This window comes from Phalaenopsis equestris, unplaced genomic scaffold (genome assembly GCF_001263595.1).
Source record: "Phalaenopsis equestris unplaced genomic scaffold, ASM126359v1 Scaffold000002, whole genome shotgun sequence".
Taxonomy (NCBI): Eukaryota; Viridiplantae; Streptophyta; class Magnoliopsida; order Asparagales; family Orchidaceae; genus Phalaenopsis; species Phalaenopsis equestris.
Window position 1 is genome coordinate 78,730,190 of NW_018164444.1, and position 17,650 is coordinate 78,747,839.

Consider the following 17,650-nt stretch of genomic DNA (forward strand, 5'->3'; position numbering starts at 1 on the left):
GGGATATATATATATATATATATATATATATATTATCTTTCCAGTATATATATTATGCTTGCACGGGAATTCATTTTGGATACTGATAAAAAATGTAGAGGAAACATGATCACTAAATTGGATATTCGCAAGGCTTATGACTCTGTTAGTTGGGAGTTTATATTGAAGGTGCTTAAAGCTAAGGGCTTTTCCCAGGATTTTTGCAAAATCACTCTCTTGGCTCCATTGCAATAAATACAGCATACTCATTAATGATCAATCCAGCGGCTTCTTTAGTGCGGGGCGTGGGATAAAATAGGGTGACCCCTTCTCCCCTAGCATTTTCATTTTAATATTTGATTATTTGTCTCGCCTTTTAAATAACATTTTCAGGAGCAACCTCACTTTGCAATACGCTCATAAATCTAATACGTTGGTAACACATTTAACGTATGTCGATGATATGTTATTGTTTTCTAATGCTAACAAAAAAATGGTGAGGGATATTCACAACTTAATGGTGGATTTCCAATCTGTATCTGATCTCCTATTTAATGTCAATAAATGTAACTTATACATGGGAAACTTAGTCAATCGCTCTAATGCATGTTGAATTGTCAATTTTACTGGATTCTCTATCTCTACCGTTCCTCTTAATTTGTTAGCTGGCTCCGCTCCTAGAACCAGAGGCAGAGGCATGACCAAGCTGGCTCGTGCCTAGCAGCTTATTTCATGTAAGTTTTGTTTTTTTTTTTTGTGTTTTACCTATGTTTCATCCTTTTACAATGCTAGTGTGTCTGATGTATCATATGGGTAAGGCACTTTTTTTGGGTCCTCTCATACAACCTCTATGTATCTTTTCAATTTCAATAAAATTAGTCCTTGGGCGTTTATAAATATATATATATATATAAGGTTGTATGAGAAGAGACCAGAGAGGCACCCTACCCATACTATACAAGTACATAAAAACTCCAACAAAAGGTGCAAATAGACTCAAAAAATAATAAAAATAATTTAAAACATGCATAAAACAGTAGCAAGGGACGAGTCAGATTAGTCATGCTTCTTCCTCTAATTTTAGAAGCGGAACCAGATAACAAGCTTTGAAGAGTCGTGTCATTGTCAGGAGTCACCAAAATATCATCCATTAAGTTTCCAAGTTGGAGTGAGCCCCCAGGCTTCTTCTTCCGCCGAGAAGTATAAACATGTCATTCTTCATCAAAAGACTGACTCATCGACTAACTCATGTGATCCTCGGTCTGATTAGATATTAGAACCGTAGTAGAAGGAAAGACAGTCGTTGCCACCGCAATAGGTTCCAATGTATGTGAAATGTGAATTGTTACCTCTGCACCTGATGCTTACTGAATAACAGTTGCGGGACTAACCTGATTTTCAGTTCGAAAATTATCCATTGTAGTATGATCAGGAGAAAGGATCCCAGGGGAAGACACCGACTCCTGTCTTGTGGTGTTTCCTTCCTTAGGTTGGTTGTCATCAAGTTTGTTGGGAGCGCGTTCAGGCACATGGGGTGTGCTAACAGTGTGTTCCTACTTTTGACTATTGATTCTCAATTGTGGGTGCAATTTGAAATATTTCTCCTGCGGGTGTCCAAACATCTTACAGTAGTATGGTTTTTTTTTTCCATAATGATTTTTTTGCCAATAACCATTGTGAGCAGATTCAAGCCAGACTTTTTCTATATCTGGTAGTGTAATATCTCTTTCAATCAAAATCCTTGCAATAGAGGGCTTTGAGAAATGAACTATAGGTAAATCTACCTGCAAGGGTTTTCCAAGGATAGTCTCAATTGTATATAAGATAGATAGATCAAAGAAATGAAGCTTGAGTTCAGGTAATGAGAACCAGATAGGTGCAATTGAGGGTTCTTAACTGGGATCAAAATTGGAGGTCCATTTGAGCAATTTCATATGTTTGCCCTCAATTGTGATGAATTTCTTTGAGAAAATCCTCTTGTAATCATCTTCTGTGCTCAGTTGTATCATAACATGTCTTCCATCGAAATGGCCCACCTGTCAATCCCCAACCAGTTTGAAATCTTCAATAACCTTCCTGATGATCTTCATCTTCGGGCAACCTAATTAAAACTTTCCAACTAGTGTAAATTTATATTTTCCTATACGAGTTGAAATTTCAACGTCAGAGAAGAAAATTGTTGATTTGCCTTCCTTTTTCTCTACTTTTTTTATGAGATTGCAATCGTCATTTCCTGCAACAGAATCATGGTAACTCTGCTGGAATATCGCACTATCTGCGAGAATAAAAGGGGAGCTGCGTTTGTTAACCATTGTAGCATATGAGGGTTTGGTGGGGTTATCACCGATGAGGGCGGTGGTGTTAGAAACCCCTGAGGCCATTACCGCAGCTAGTGCCAAACTACAGCAGGAAGAAAAGCTGCAGGATCTACCGCAGACGCCTACGCCGAAGCGAGCGGCTCTGCCGTGGCCGCGCGCGCTGAGCCAAGCAGCGAGCGGCTCGCAGACGCTACGAGCCGAGCAGAAGACGAGCAGTCTGTCACAGCCGAGCGGCTTTGTCGCAGACGAGGCGCAGACAGGAAACGCAGCAAACGACGCGAATGGAAGCAGACCACCGAGACGAAGCATGTAACGCGAGACGACGGTGAATCTCGAAGCAGAAAGGAAGCAACGCGAGACGCTAGGTTTCGCCATGGGGCGGAACCCTAGCAGAGCTAAACGACGACATTTATATATATATATACATATATTATATGATTTTGAGTAAGAAATATAAACATATACTTTAATTTTTCAATCTTACAACTCATTTGTTTTATATGACATTTAAAATTGTAATATTGTCAATTTTTTAAAATTATTATTATGTGTGGTGTAACTGTAAAATGCAAAGTTCATGTGTTAGATCCATAAAATAATCGTTCATAACCATTTATAAATACTTTTAAGCCTTAACTCAAAGTAAAAACATTACAAAATCACAAAAACACAATTGTTTCTAGTCCTTAGAACAAATTATATCACCAGGGCACATAAAAAAACTTCTACTACCAAACACCCATAAAATTCAATTGTTTTGTCTTTCTAACAAATTACAAATCAATCACATACTAACCAATGCATTAGTAATATGTTATCGAATGGTCGTCATTTCATTTGCACATTTCCCTTCCTTAGTGCAAATGGTGGAATGTTCGTTGTCATCTCGTAACAAAGAACCACCAATTTGGTTTTCAGATGGTTCCGCAACTACTTGTTGATTCACTTCGGCATTGCGGAAGACAACGTCAAATTGAGAAGGGTGTCGCCTAATATAATTGTGTATCGTCATCGTCGCTATCACAATCTGCACCTGTTTTTCAAACAGGTAAGGAGGCATATCACGTAATATCACCTATTTCTTCTTCCAGACGCCAAATGTCCTCTCGATGATGCCTCGCAAAGAGGAATGTCTTTTGTTGAACACCTCCTTTCTGCTTCGCATAACATTACTTGCTCGTTCAAAATCAGGTATATGATATCTGGTATCAGGGTAGGGTTTGAGATACCCTCGCTGCAACGGATAACCGGCATCCATCAAATAATATTTTCCTGTAAGGTGTTGAACTTTCAATATGACATATACAGAAAATGCAATAAAGATTTCGTACGCAACATACCTTCCGGAGGATGGAGAAAGCTGTAATGCGGATTCCGTGTGGCACTCTTGAAAATCCTTCTGTCATGCGCACTACCCTCCCAACTAGACATGATAAATGTAAAACACATATTAAAGTCGCAAACTGCATAACATTTTGTGTTGGGGTTCCACTACGTCTGATAAATACAACCTTCTCACATTTGAAACTCGTGCATCAACGTGTGTTCCATTCATCGCGTTGATGCAATCCTAAACATGTAGCTTTAGTAATTAATGGTCGCATTCATGGTTAAATTTCAATAATATAAAATTCAATCAGTACCTTGAAGAATGACATGCAACGTCGATCGTGGCGAATCTCCATTGGAGTTCGTGAGAACATTGGATCCTTTGGCTTTATGACTTGTTTGGCGAGGCTCACCAAAGCACTCAAACCCACTGAGAAGTACATGCTAATCGTCTTTGATGAGTGCTGGAAAAGTTTCATCGCACCACGCATTGACTCATTCTGTGATAATATATAAAGAGTAATCGTCAAGACCTCACTTGTGAGATGCCCAGCAAGCATTTCCGCAACCCATTTGTTCTACAACCCCATTTGTCTCCAAAATGTGATGATGTGTAACATGGAGAACGGTCGATGTATGTGTTGTAGTACTCTACGAGCAAGTTGATTGTTGTGTTTCTCCTTCTACGACGTACTTGGTTTGAGTCCATAATGACTTATATTAGACATGTTTTGCCAAATAAAACTAAATTATTAAACTAATCATCACTAAGAAAAGAACTATATTATTTAACTCGTAACAAGTCATAACATATAGCAACAGTTTTACGCGGATTTACGCAAAAATTAAAGTGAAAAGTCTCATAAAGACAGGTATAAATAAAACAAAATTAAAGTGATAAGTCTCAACAACAGTTCAAATAACAATATCATCTCATAAACTGTTCAAATAAGCATAGAGCAAATACTTAAAAAACTCCAACCAAATGTTCCTGCGATCATAAAAATGTCGTAGATACGACACCCTTCGCTCTTTGACAATTGCTATGAAAAAATCTCTCTGCACAACAGCAAAATAGTAAAGCTCGTCATCCTCTGCAATACTCGATCCTGCTCTAAAATTGCCACAACCTCACTAATTGAGGTTTTCTACACTTTATGGGGGGCATCGTTAGAAGAATCCATCAGGCATGATATATGGTTTCTGATAGAAGCAACTCCGCCCTTTTATCTACTCTCGAACCGAGATCGCTTCTAGCGGTTTGCGGATTGGATCTCAATGGGACCCGGACTGGGGAATTCAGATGAATCAGTTGATAAGCTGACAGCAACATTGTCCTGCGTATCACCAAATTCTATCTCGCTAGGAGCGCATGCATATTTCCCTGTGGCGACGACACCCCAGAACATCAGGTCTAACTTCTCGAAATCGGGTTCAATTTCACAAGTTTTATACTTCTTCGCTGCGTGCACCACCTGAAAAGAAAACACTAAGCAGTTTAGTAAATCTTGAAAGAAAATGATATCACGCAAATTGTAAGAAATGAAAAATTACTAACCTCGAGCCTTTCTGCCCACTTCTCCGAAGCATCAATGTTGCGCTTCACCGGATCCCAACCCAAACCTGTTTAACCACGTTTTAAATCCTTCCAAATTTTCCAATCTTTTTTGAGTTGATCCCATTTGTTCTTCATTTGTAGTCTGTCGTACTCCCTTCCCGTGGAGTCTTTAAAATTTTTAATGATATTCTGCCAATATTTTTTATTGAAAAACGTTGTAGGTCTATTGCCCATTTCTATTTCTTTTATACAAAAGTCGCAAAACATCATTTTGATTTCTTTTTCCCAGAATGCTGGTGAACCATGTTCGTTAGCCTTACCAGCCATGTTAATACTACGCTAAAGCAAAGAAATGAAACACAACAATAGCATAATTCAGAAGTTATAACAGCCGAAACATTTATGGTTGTTGCATCAGATTCAATAAAAACAAAAAATTTAACAAATGAATTTGAAATGTAAAAAAGGACACCAAATAATTTACGTGGTTCGGTCAAGAAGACCTACATCCACGGGAAAGGAAGCCAAAAACTTCATTAAGCACTAAAGAGAAAGATACAAAGCTTTGATTCATACATTACCACTTCCTGAAAGTACTAAAACAATGCACCTTACACAACATACCGAAGCATAAAAAAATCGGCAGCATACCGGCAGCATACACAAATAAGCATACACAAATACCCATACATATGCAACCACACAGCCCACAGCAAACCCGGCAGCATACAGAAATTCCCACACATATGCAACCCACAGCAAATCGACAGCATACAGAAAACTGCACCTTACACAACTAACCTGAAGCATTAAAAAAAAACAGAAAACTGCACCTTTCACATCCAACAGAGAAGCTGAATGGGATCACTTGCCATGTCCAGGTCCAACAAAAAAGCTAAACTGCACCATACACAACCACATTTTTCCACCAATCCAAAGCCAACCCAAAAGATGTATAGGTTAATGGAAGTAAAGATAGGAAATTTAAAGAGCTTCGACAAAATGGAGGTATGCATTCCTATTTTCAATAAGAGAATGCTACACATGGAATTTCAAGCAACCAATTGGTCATACCAATAAGCTTTAAAGCCCTCTTTCAAATATACCAAAACATGAATCTTCTGCTTCTGTTTAGTCTAATTTCCCTTTCCCTCAACCATCTTGGATGCAATTTGGTTTTAATTTTCAAGATAGGTGGCTACTAAACATTCATTCATGCTTAACACTCATTAATGTATGAATGATTCAATTGCATCCACAATAAAAAGCAAAAAAAATAAAAGCTCTTCAAAAAGAAAGAAGTGTTGCTATTTATAATTTTAATATGTATTAGAGAGAAGAGAGTAACTATAACAGCAATAGCAACTCTTTAATTTTGAACCCTCATTTTCATAATAGACGATTGTATTCTTTGTAAGCTATCCAATTTGTCTTAAGTTTGTCATTAAACTGCATAAAACCAAACTTCTAACTAAGCATGTCAATCTACAACAGAAAAGAGGAAACTATTATGTGAAAAGAGAAACCTCTTCAAATTGTCTTTAGATTGGGGTATGACTGAGCTAGAAAGTCAAACCCAAATCTTGCATGAACAGGTGCTCATAGGTGCTTGCAAATCTTCAACCACAGAACAATCTAATTAAAATCTGCATACATGCATATATGGGTGCAAGATCTGCAACTTGGATGGACAATGTCAATTTTATCTCAAATCTAAGAACTCGTTTGAGAAAAGAGTAAAAGAGGAAATTTTTCGTGTTCTAAACTTTCCAGCTAAAGCCAAACTTCTAGCTAAGCACTGAAATCCACCACAGAAAAAGAGGAAAAAAAAGCAAAAAATTTGAGAATTTCTGTTGCCAACTTCTAGCTCAGTAGCCAGAGCAAAAACGCAAATCACTGATGTCATTGATGCCTTCGTGAAGCTACAGATCCACCACAGAAAAGGAGGAAAAAATTTGTTGAAACAGGAAAAAGATGACGAGAAGAAACATCAGAGCCGCGAAAACGCATAACCTTTCTCAGATCCACAAATACAAGAAGAAAATGGTTCGTCGTACCTGAGATCAGTCGATCGAGGGGCTACGAAAGAAGAAGGAGAAGGGGATTCGCGAGGGAAGCAGCAGGGAAGCAGCTAGGGTAGAGGAGAAAGACGCGGGGCAAAGGGTAAAAGCGTTGGGGCGAAAGCGGGGCCACGGGGTTAATGTCGTGGCCCGCTTTCTTTCTTCTTCGCCAAAGTTGTGCCGCGCAGTTACGAACCAAACAATAACTTTCGCCAAAAAGTCTCGGCAAATGACCGCGCCGCAGTCAAAAAACCCTCCCAAACAAGCTCTCAGTTCTTTATTTATTTATCTCTCATATTGGGCCGACCACCACATCTAAAGCTTTGATGATTTGATTGGGATATCATAGGAAACATTTTATTGGTTTATTCCTTTCCTATTTTATGTTTTTTCTTATTTTTTATTCACAATTATTTCCTTACATAATTTAGGTTAGAAGTTTGTAAATAAGAAGGGATTGGTTTCCCTGTATATATGTACCCTGTTTGTGAATAATAAAGAAAGCAAATTTTCCTCCCCAGGTAATTTCTACACTAACAACAATTAACATAAAACAAAGAAAGTTTGTCTCAACTCATATTATGAGCAATCATTGTATTACTTACTGTCAGTAACTGTGCTAGCACTCTTCTTGAGAAGTAAAATTTTAATGGGACTTTCATTTTGGACAGTTCAAAAGTAATACCATTACCAAGATTGAATTTTTTTTTCCTTAACATTTTTTTATTTAGCGTCTATAACATCTTCATTGTCATTAGACGAAAGCAAACACAAATTAAATGCTATATGAAGAATAATATTTTGAGCTTACTAACATAAGACAATTATCAGGATCAACTAAATGAATAGCATGTCATTCTAAATTTTAAAAGGTGGCCATTTTACATAAATGCTATTAATTCTAGAATCTCTTCTTGACTTGGAAAATCTACAATTTCATAAAGTCTAATATATATATGTCGTATTGAAAGTGCTGTGCTTATCATAAAATCAAATGAATTCTTATTGACATGCTATCACAAAGCATTACAATTCTCAAGGTATGGGCATAACTATTTAAGAACAATTATATGTCCGTGTTTGTGTTTAAGCACTTGCTATAATGAATTTGTTCCTGTTCTATTTGAGTACAATATCTACTGAAAGCTAACTCATAAATGCAGTCACACATAAATTAAAAATAAAAAATACCTCTCTTTGTTGCAATGCAGCTTCCTTCCTGAAAGCAACCATAGAATGTGACACATCGATGAAACGAGGAGTTAAAAGGAGTAATGGCAGATTAAGGCTGACCTGCTCAGTAGACGAGCTTCAAGAGATACCCCTTCACCTAGAGAAGCAACCTACGATGCAGAAGAAAAATATTAAATATCAAGAAATTTTGGATAACAAATCATGTTTTTAGTTTGGGATATTAAGAATTTCATTCATTTAATTTTCAATGAAGTTTGTTTCCTTGGGTCATTGCTGACATCCAACAAAAAAAAAATCTATTATTATGATTTAGAAGTAACCAAACGAATACGATGAGACCCCAACACATCAATCAAACTGACAGTAAACAGCTTATGAATAATGTTAGAATAGAACCCAAGATATTTCTTATTGATGCAGAGAGGGGTATAAATTCTCATTACAGGATATACTAGTAAGGAAACAAATAAAAACAGAATAAAAAATAGAAGATAAAAGCAATTAAAAGTAATTAATACAAGATTCTGTATCAATAAATATTCAATTTTCTATTATATGATTTAGAAGTAACCAAATTAATTAGATCAGACCACAACACATCAATCAAACTGGCAGTAAACAGTTTATGGTAAATAATAAGACTATTTGTTTTCCTATACTGTTATCCTTAATAAAGGAATAAACGTCTCAGTATTCAATACCACAAGAGCCTAAATTATATTGGCTACTCCATTATATTACTGAAGATGTCCACAGAAAAAGAAAAGGAGAAGTAACCTGCTTCTCAAGTTGTTTAGCTCTTGTCTCCGCTTCCTCACACCTTTCCTCTGCAAGCCGAAGCTGGGAGAATGCAGATCAGTAGACAAAAAACAATGCTAAGAATATTCCATATTTTGAGACCAAGATCATTGGAACTTCGTACCCTATGGAATATGCCATCTCAATTACTAATTCATCTCACCTTTTCAAGTATATTTTCATTTTCTTCTTGCAGTGCATCAATCTGAATTTCACATAAAACAATTAGAAAGAGTATACAAAGTTACAAAAGATAACTTATAATATTGAAATAAATGATTCTTCATATTTCCTAACGATTTAATAATCCTAATAAGAAATCAAACAAACAGCAATAATAGAAGCTAAAAACACAAATATAAAGGTAACGTTAAATTTTACAATGTCGAAATAAAAGTTACCTCGTCTTGAAGAGTAGAAGATGAACGTGATGAATGAGCGGTCTCTCTCGTAAATGAATTTCCAAAATCAAGCGACATCCTAAACAGATATGTAGATATTAAGCGGGCAAAAGACTCATTCGAAAGAACCAAGAATATGTGCATTAAACTTAATAAAAATAAAAGATATCGGCACTAGATTAAAGGCATAAAATTCCTCATACTACCCCCTTGCTAAATCCTTTTTACTACAAAAGCACATAGATGCATGCCTTGATGCAATACCATGCAAAAAAAGCAATACAAGTAGGATCTTAGAAAGATTCCCCTCAATCATATTCTTCTACAAATACTCCTAAAACAAGCCTTGAAGCATTAAGACGCGGAGCTCCCTGAGGGGCTGAACCGGCTAGAAATAGAGGAGTTGTTCAGCCAAGAGAGGCATGGGTCGGTCAGCTCCTATTTGGGGCTAGGGTTGAAGCCCAAAGAGAGGGATCTTCCCCTCCTTGTTATCTACTATATAAATTCGTTATTTTTTATTGAAGGTTTAGTTTTTGCTGATTTTTCTATCAGGACAACCCCCAACGCGCCTCTTGTCACTTCTAAAGTAGTATCCGGCAGCGAGAATATACTCCTATTGTAACTCATCCCGATGTAGTGTGTATCTTTCCCTTTTATGCTTGTTGTCGCTGATCTGACATTCCTCCTGTTGTCTTTTCGCCCTCCCTTCTTCCTAGCCTTCCTACCATCAGCCTTCCCTGTCGCAGCCTCACACAACAGCCCAGCCCTCATCACGTCAGCCTTCCTGGTCGCTGCCTCTACACAGCAGCCCAGTCCCTATCCTGTCAGCCTTTCCCTGCAACCCTCCCTGCAACAGTCTTTATCACATCCTGACCCAGGGCTTGGAATTAATTAAGATGGGAACTAACAGTCGGACGATGGAAATAAATTATCTGTTGTTCTATTTTTCTCACAAGCAATTTAATATTCAAATAATACATGAAAAAGCTACAAAAAAATAAAATTAACAAGTAGAAATTTGTAACTTTTCGTTTATTTTTCTCGTCTTCTATACACATTTGATCATCTTCTGTTCATTTTATTCAAATGTTTAAAATTTAAAAATAATATTAAATCAAAAAAATAAGTTATCTAAAGATAAATCAGAAGCAATCGTATTTTTAAACTGCAGTAATCGAAAAGAAAATCAATATGAACATTGGTTTTTTTATCTGTATGAGAAATCATATAATATGTTAGTCTTTCATAGTTCTAGAAGAAATCTAATAATATGTTAATACATGTACCAATGAGCTTTTCTCAATAAAACATTTAAAACACCTATATGTATTTACTTAAGTTTTACTTTACTTTATACTATTTACATACACATTTGTCTCTTTGAAGATCACCGTCAACAAAACCTTATATACCCTTGATCGATATTATCTCGTTGGCTTCTGTCAGCACAGCGATTAGCGATCTACATATCGTGATTATTTAGTATGGAAAAGTCCTTACCTGCCCCCAGCCAATATTATTTTGTCGGCACAGCAATTAGTAATATAAACATCTGAATTGTCTAGGGTGGTGAGTTCTAGTCTACTCGCCCCTGGCCAATATTATCCCGTCGACACAACGGTTAGTGATCTAAACATCGCAATTGTCTATGGTGTTAGAAAAACTCCACGCGTACGGGTACACTAGCATCTCGCTTGTATTATTAAGGGGCAAACTCCTCATTTGAACATGCACATACAAGCATTAATATATAAGTTATTTCATTTTTTACAATATATATTATTCTGAGATATAATTATGTATCTACTAATATGCATATTTACTCCGTCATGCAACTATTCATAATAGATAACTCTCATATCATGCATATCTCTTACTTATATCATGCATACCATTTTTAATCGTGCTTATAATGTGTATATATATCATATCGTGCTTATTTTGCAGATCATATATATCATGCATTTCATACATATCTTTCATGCAAATCTATCCTGACTAACAATATAAAAAATCTAACTAAACTAGAATATTCATTGAGTCAGACATACATTTTGAAATAAAGAAGATTATTGAAATTTAAAAATGTAATTACTCCTATCGGTTGTCATGCTAAAATTTTAATCTTCAATAGCTAAGTCAAGGTTGCGGTGAGTTTTATGTTGAGCTTTATAATTAATAAAACATAATGTTAAACTTTAAGATTCAAGTGGTTTCCATAAATTGAATTATTCTTCTTAAATTAACATAAGATTATGTTACCTGAAATTTACGAAACCGACTTACGACGATCTTCTACACGCTTGTCTCGAATTCGTCACCTCGAATAAACAACCTGAAATCTGTAAATATCTTAGGATTTTGTAATTTTTTGGCTCATAAAATAATTTGAACATTAATATAATTAATTAGCTTAACTGTAACACAACCAGCTTCTAATAACCCAACCCTCCTCCGAAGTTGCCAAAAATTTTATCTGATTTCTCAAAATGAGTTATTACAGTCTCCACACAACAGTCCACTGCTCATCTCGCCAGCCTTTGCCTACAACCCTCCTTGGAGCATCCCGATAGCATCCCCACCACACCAGCCCCACATGCTGCTCAACCACCTGGCTATCACTTCCTTACCTCATCCAGCCTTTTTCCTTCCCCTCAGCTACCCAACTCCACTCTCCCAACCTGCAGTCTGCCACTATCATCCTCGCTTCGAGGGTGTTTTTTGTGTCTATTTTGTTAATTTTCAATTGTCAAAAGTCGTTTGTAACTAGTTGAAAATTTAGCGATACTATTACATTTCTATTATGATTTAAGTTAACTCCAGCATCACAATATGTCTCATGATTTATTTTATTGCAACTTATCTACAACATTGACCTCCAAACAATTAACTACATCATATTAATATAAATAAAATATATAAACATTTATGAACGATGTAAATGGACATACATGCAAAATTAAAAACCACCCAAAAAAACTATATTAGTTCGAGAAAATTGATGACTAACAATTTCTAGCAAGATTCTAGGAGACTGAAAACTAAAATATGGACAAATGAAGTGAATTGTTGTGGAGTGAGAAGGCATGAAATGTTGTTCAAAAAAAGAAATATATTTCTATAAAAGCAACAGACAAATGCAAATGAGACAATCTATATAAGCCAATAAGGTTAATATATACATGTATATGCATTAAATTTGTTACTTTAGGTTATTGGATTGGTTATTTACTGAAGAGAGATGGAGGATTTAATAAAGTTTTAAAAGGAAAAAAAAAGGAGAAAAAACTACAAATCAGAAAAAAGGTAAATAAATTTAACTCAATTACAAAGATTTTGGTATTCATCTCTTGGCTAGAGAAATTTCTCTCTCTGTGGATGAAATAAGTAAACTTTTTCAAACCACAAATCTTTCTCTCCTATCTCTATTGTTTTTCTTTCCAATTTATTTCTCATTTCTGTGATCTTCATTCCTGCCAACATGACTTCACCAACATCTTCTACAATTTTAGGTTCATCAATCTTTGGGGTTATATTTTATGTTGGCCTTTGCACTCACATTTCTAACATGATTTCAACAGAAAATATTTGCCATACCTAGTGTAGGCTTGCTTAGACCTACAAAATAATTCATAAAGTTGCAATTCTCCTCCAAACGAATCTCCAAGGCTATGTTTTGCTTTAGAACTCTGAGTGAAATCTAGGATAAATTGATCATAGAGTTGTCTCGAGTGTTGCATCACGCTTGCCTATCTTTTTCATAGGCGATTAACTAAAAGTGAGGATTGAGGAGCCTCTAAAATCCAGTACATTACAATCTTGATGTGCTATGTATTTTGGGCATAATCATTCCAATAAAAAGGAGCATAAATAGCTACTTTAATGATATTATTCTAGGACCCCTTAAAGGTGTTTAGTAAGCGAATCTAGCTAGGGTGGGGTTGTGGAATAGCATGGGAATAATAATATGTGTTTGACGGTAGTTGGCAGGGGATAAACGACATTTGACGACTGTCCTAGCTAAAAATAATGAGTCAAGCGGTGAATCGGTGAGATACGTGAGATGAGAAGGTTCCACCGCCTATTCGTGAGCAAGAAAATATACACCACTTGCAAAAAGAAGAGTATATAGTACTTCATAGAGCATAAAACAGAGAATAAAGCCTCCAAACATAATAAAAAAAATAAAAAGCTATTAAACCAGCTTCCAGATACAATATGTATACTGATAATTAAACTAAATCGTAATTAGGAAAAGTCCATCGAACCTGTAAGAACTAAAAAAAAGGCAAGAAATCTCCCCTACAGCTGTTACCGAGACGGGAATCCTCTCGGGTCGATTTCCGCAGTGGTTTTTGTGCCCAGACACAATTTTGTTTCCCCTTCCCACGACCGCTCCCTTACCTACAGTCGCATCTCACTCCAATCTCTGTGTCCAATGTCATTCTCCCCAGGTAGGCGACTTCACCTTATTCAATAGAAGCTTCTGAAATCGATATCACCATCAAAATATTATCGACCTTGATGTGTCTGAGGAAGTCTTACTATAAAATTTATGCACACGTCTATTTCATACAACTCTAAAATACAAACATCAATTTAAATTCTGTTCTGATATAATAAGTCGTCATTCTTCTTTGGTACAATCAGAGCTAAAGCTGCATTTGGGTAAGTACTAATCAATCCTCTAACCATCAAGTAATATAATTTTGCAAACTCTCATACTCGGCTAATCACATCCCATAAACGAGTTTGTTTGGCAAAAAAGACCTGACATGAGGTCTATGATATGTTGAATCTCTCTTGATGGTAACCACTCAGGAGGTAAACTGTCCATCAGGACATCCAGCAACTACCTCAATAGGGGCTGCCCCTTCTCTAGCATTGGCTTATCAGACTCACTATCTTCGAGGCCAACCAATGTTAGTCTTGTTGGAGATTCTATCATGAGCTCAATTTGAATCATTAGAATCTCTCCAACATCAACTAGGAGCTAATACTCCTCTCTGACTTCTTCATTTTCTTCTGTGTCACCGGTCATTTCTTTAACTACTCTCTGCTCCGTGAAATATATCATTCTTCTATTTAAGCAATCTAATATAATGTGTCTAAAACTATGGTACTTGAACTACTTTTTGGTTGGGATAGATTTGGAAGTACTAGACATCACTTTTTCTCCACTCTGAACAGATTTTGCATCAAGCAAGGTTAGTTGGGATGGTCCATTAGGTGTAACTTTATTGTTTGATCTAGGGGTTGAACTATGCGTGTAAGGTCGAGAAATCACCTCGCGGCGTTGTTGTTTCACCATCTTTAACGTTAGGTTTGTACATCGAGTAGGGACCAATACGATTTTAGTTGCATTATATTTACTAATAGATGTCTCGTTGTTGTGTGTTCCTCTGATTCCACCAACTCACATTTAGGATGAGTTAATCAAATTTAGTTGTGTACGCCTTCGTAGAATAATCTCCTGGCACAGATGATGGAGTTAATACGAGGGAAGGTATTTGCATTGCATTTCTCTTTTCATCTTTAGACCAAGTGGTGATTTTACTCCTTCATTCTCGTTGTTGAATATATTTCAGGTTCTTCCACCACAAAGAATATTCTACCTAAATTTGATAGTTGTCAATTTAACTCTCTTGTCTTGGAAAATATCATTGTACTAAAGATTTATTTTAATATTTCAAACCACTTGATAAACTTGTTCGGATCCATGCAACTATCAAAATCTAGTAAAACATCCTTTAGTATAAGATTTTGGCATTTTATCTGATATTTCATGTCAAATCGTCGAGGTATTGGTTCTTAGTCACTGGAAACTTCTTGATATAAGAGATTCGCTTCCTCGTATAGATCTGTGTCGCGATTAGACCCGGTAAGCTTGGAATTACCAAGGTGGGCACTAACGATCGAACGTTGAAAATCTATCTAACCGTTCCATTTCATCAAAAAAATAAAAATCTAAAACACAAAAGAGTCATTCTAAATGATGAAACTTATATTTACAATAGATTATTCATATTAAAACGTTTACATTTACATTTATACAAAAAAAGACTATAGTACAATACCTATCAGCTTACACTCCATAGCATTTGTACACATACTCTCTAGGGTTCATCTAATCTAGAAAAAAATTTGTTATAAAAATGTTGACAATTATGATTTAAGATAATACTACTCAGTGGGTAAATGTTTTTAAATTACAATAATTATCACTTTAAAATATTTTTTTGTTAAAGTTTAGTAACAACAAAAACTGTGCAGTAAAAGAGCAGTAAAGAAAATAATGTCATCTTCTTTCATTTATTTCGGTTACACTTTCATAATTGAGGGTAGCCATCTAAACGTATACTATAAAAAATGTTTGTTTAATATTTTCCAACTTTCCATAAAGGTAAACAATCCTTTTTCATTTTCATTTTCATTTCCATTTCATGCATGGGTATAATGGATTTTCCTGTAAATGTCATCTAGGGGTGACTTTCATAGGCATGCATATATCATATTTATTCATTTTTATCTTGAAATTAACATTTAAAAGAAAACATTGACTTCTGCATTTTAAAATAAAAGTTTTGAAACAGTAAAAACGTGCGTAAATAAACAAAACTATTATAAAATAAAAATATATGACGCACCTTAACAGTGTCGTCTGCTATCACTTTTTCTCAAGCCAGTATAGTCCTTACTATAATAAAAATTTAAATATAATTAACTTCTTACTCAGTGCTAATCTGTATTTTCCTAATTATTCTATATGTACTATTATTATTTTATAATTTATTTATTTAATTAATTAATATAAATATTTACATATACCTATATAAATATAGTCATCTAATTTCTTTTATTTTTCTGAAACATACAACTAATTGATTTAACCATATTTTTCTTTAATATTAAATAACCTCATCAAAGAGTCCTCACTAGGAAGTTTAATTCAAATCATTAAGACAAGAGAGAGTAGAAGAAAAAAACTCTCAGTTCCCCATTTATGGTTTTCGAACGGAAGAAGAGAAAAAATCAACACATGAGGCGACTGAAGAAGCTGAAGAGGTTGAAGTCTGCACCAAAACATCATCCAATAAAATTATTGTTTACTAATTCAATTAATAGCATCCAATAATTAACAAATTGAAGTTGTAAATAAAGGGGAAGCGGACCAAGTTGATCAACCACCATCCAATAAAAAAGAGTTTGAGGATGTAGATAGAAAACAATCGATGGTTATACAACAAACCATAACTGGTGACATTAGTTATGATCTTCCAGTTGTACATATTAAGAAAGCAGAAGTTCATCAAACACAATTTCTCAAAAAGGCAACTGAATTTGGAGAAAAAGATGAAGGCAGAAGTTCATCAAACACAATTTCTCAAAAAGGCAGCTGAATTTGGAGAAAAAGATGAAGATCAGGACCAAGTGGATAGACAATATAATGATGAAGACTACCCTGATAAGGTATAAAATGTTTTCTTAAAGTATTCACAATCCGAACTTAATATTCCACTATATAATTAGAGTTTCTTGTCTTATATGTCTGTCCAGCAGCATTGGTGGTTGATTTTCCCGCTAGACAACAAATTTCATATTATATGCAGAAAACAATCGATATTTGTTGTAGCAAATTCACTGACTTGTTAGTGTATCATGTTTTTTATTGGTTTTATGTTTTACTTTGTATTTATTTGAGGTAAAAATTATATATTTGAAATGCAGAGGTGACTTAGTAATTAATATGGGACATGTGTCGTTAACTCGACGTTATCTTGATGAATTTCTCATAAACGGTTAGTTAGGAAATGAACAAGTTGATTATTTTATTATGTTGATGGAAAATAAGAGATGCAACGCACCGCAGCTATATAGATCGTACTTATATGTGTCTCTATGTCACTGGGTAAATTTTGAAATTCACGTGTCCTACAGTGCACCTAAATACATCTAACATGACATTTATTCTTATGTGATATGTTTTCTTTTATGCAGTTGTACAAAGTATGC

At 35.3% G+C, this 17,650-nt stretch overlaps 1 protein-coding gene across 4 annotated transcripts in view; it reads right to left on the reverse strand.

Moving 5' to 3' along the window:
* LOC110025090 (coiled-coil domain-containing protein SCD2-like) overlaps positions 1 to 17,650 on the reverse strand; it is a 151,831-nt gene that overhangs the window by 111,028 nt on the left and 23,153 nt on the right. For all 4 annotated transcript variants that reach the window (XM_020725371.1, XM_020725364.1, XM_020725381.1 and 1 more), the window contains exons 3-7: positions 9,638 to 9,716; positions 9,400 to 9,441; positions 9,216 to 9,278; positions 8,538 to 8,587; positions 8,436 to 8,463 (exon numbers count right to left, since the gene is read on the reverse strand). In XM_020725371.1, coding sequence (XP_020581030.1) covers positions 8,436 to 8,463; positions 8,538 to 8,587; positions 9,216 to 9,278; positions 9,400 to 9,441; positions 9,638 to 9,716 — 262 coding nt within the window. The remainder of the gene's footprint in view (positions 1 to 8,435; positions 8,464 to 8,537; positions 8,588 to 9,215; positions 9,279 to 9,399; positions 9,442 to 9,637; positions 9,717 to 17,650) is intronic.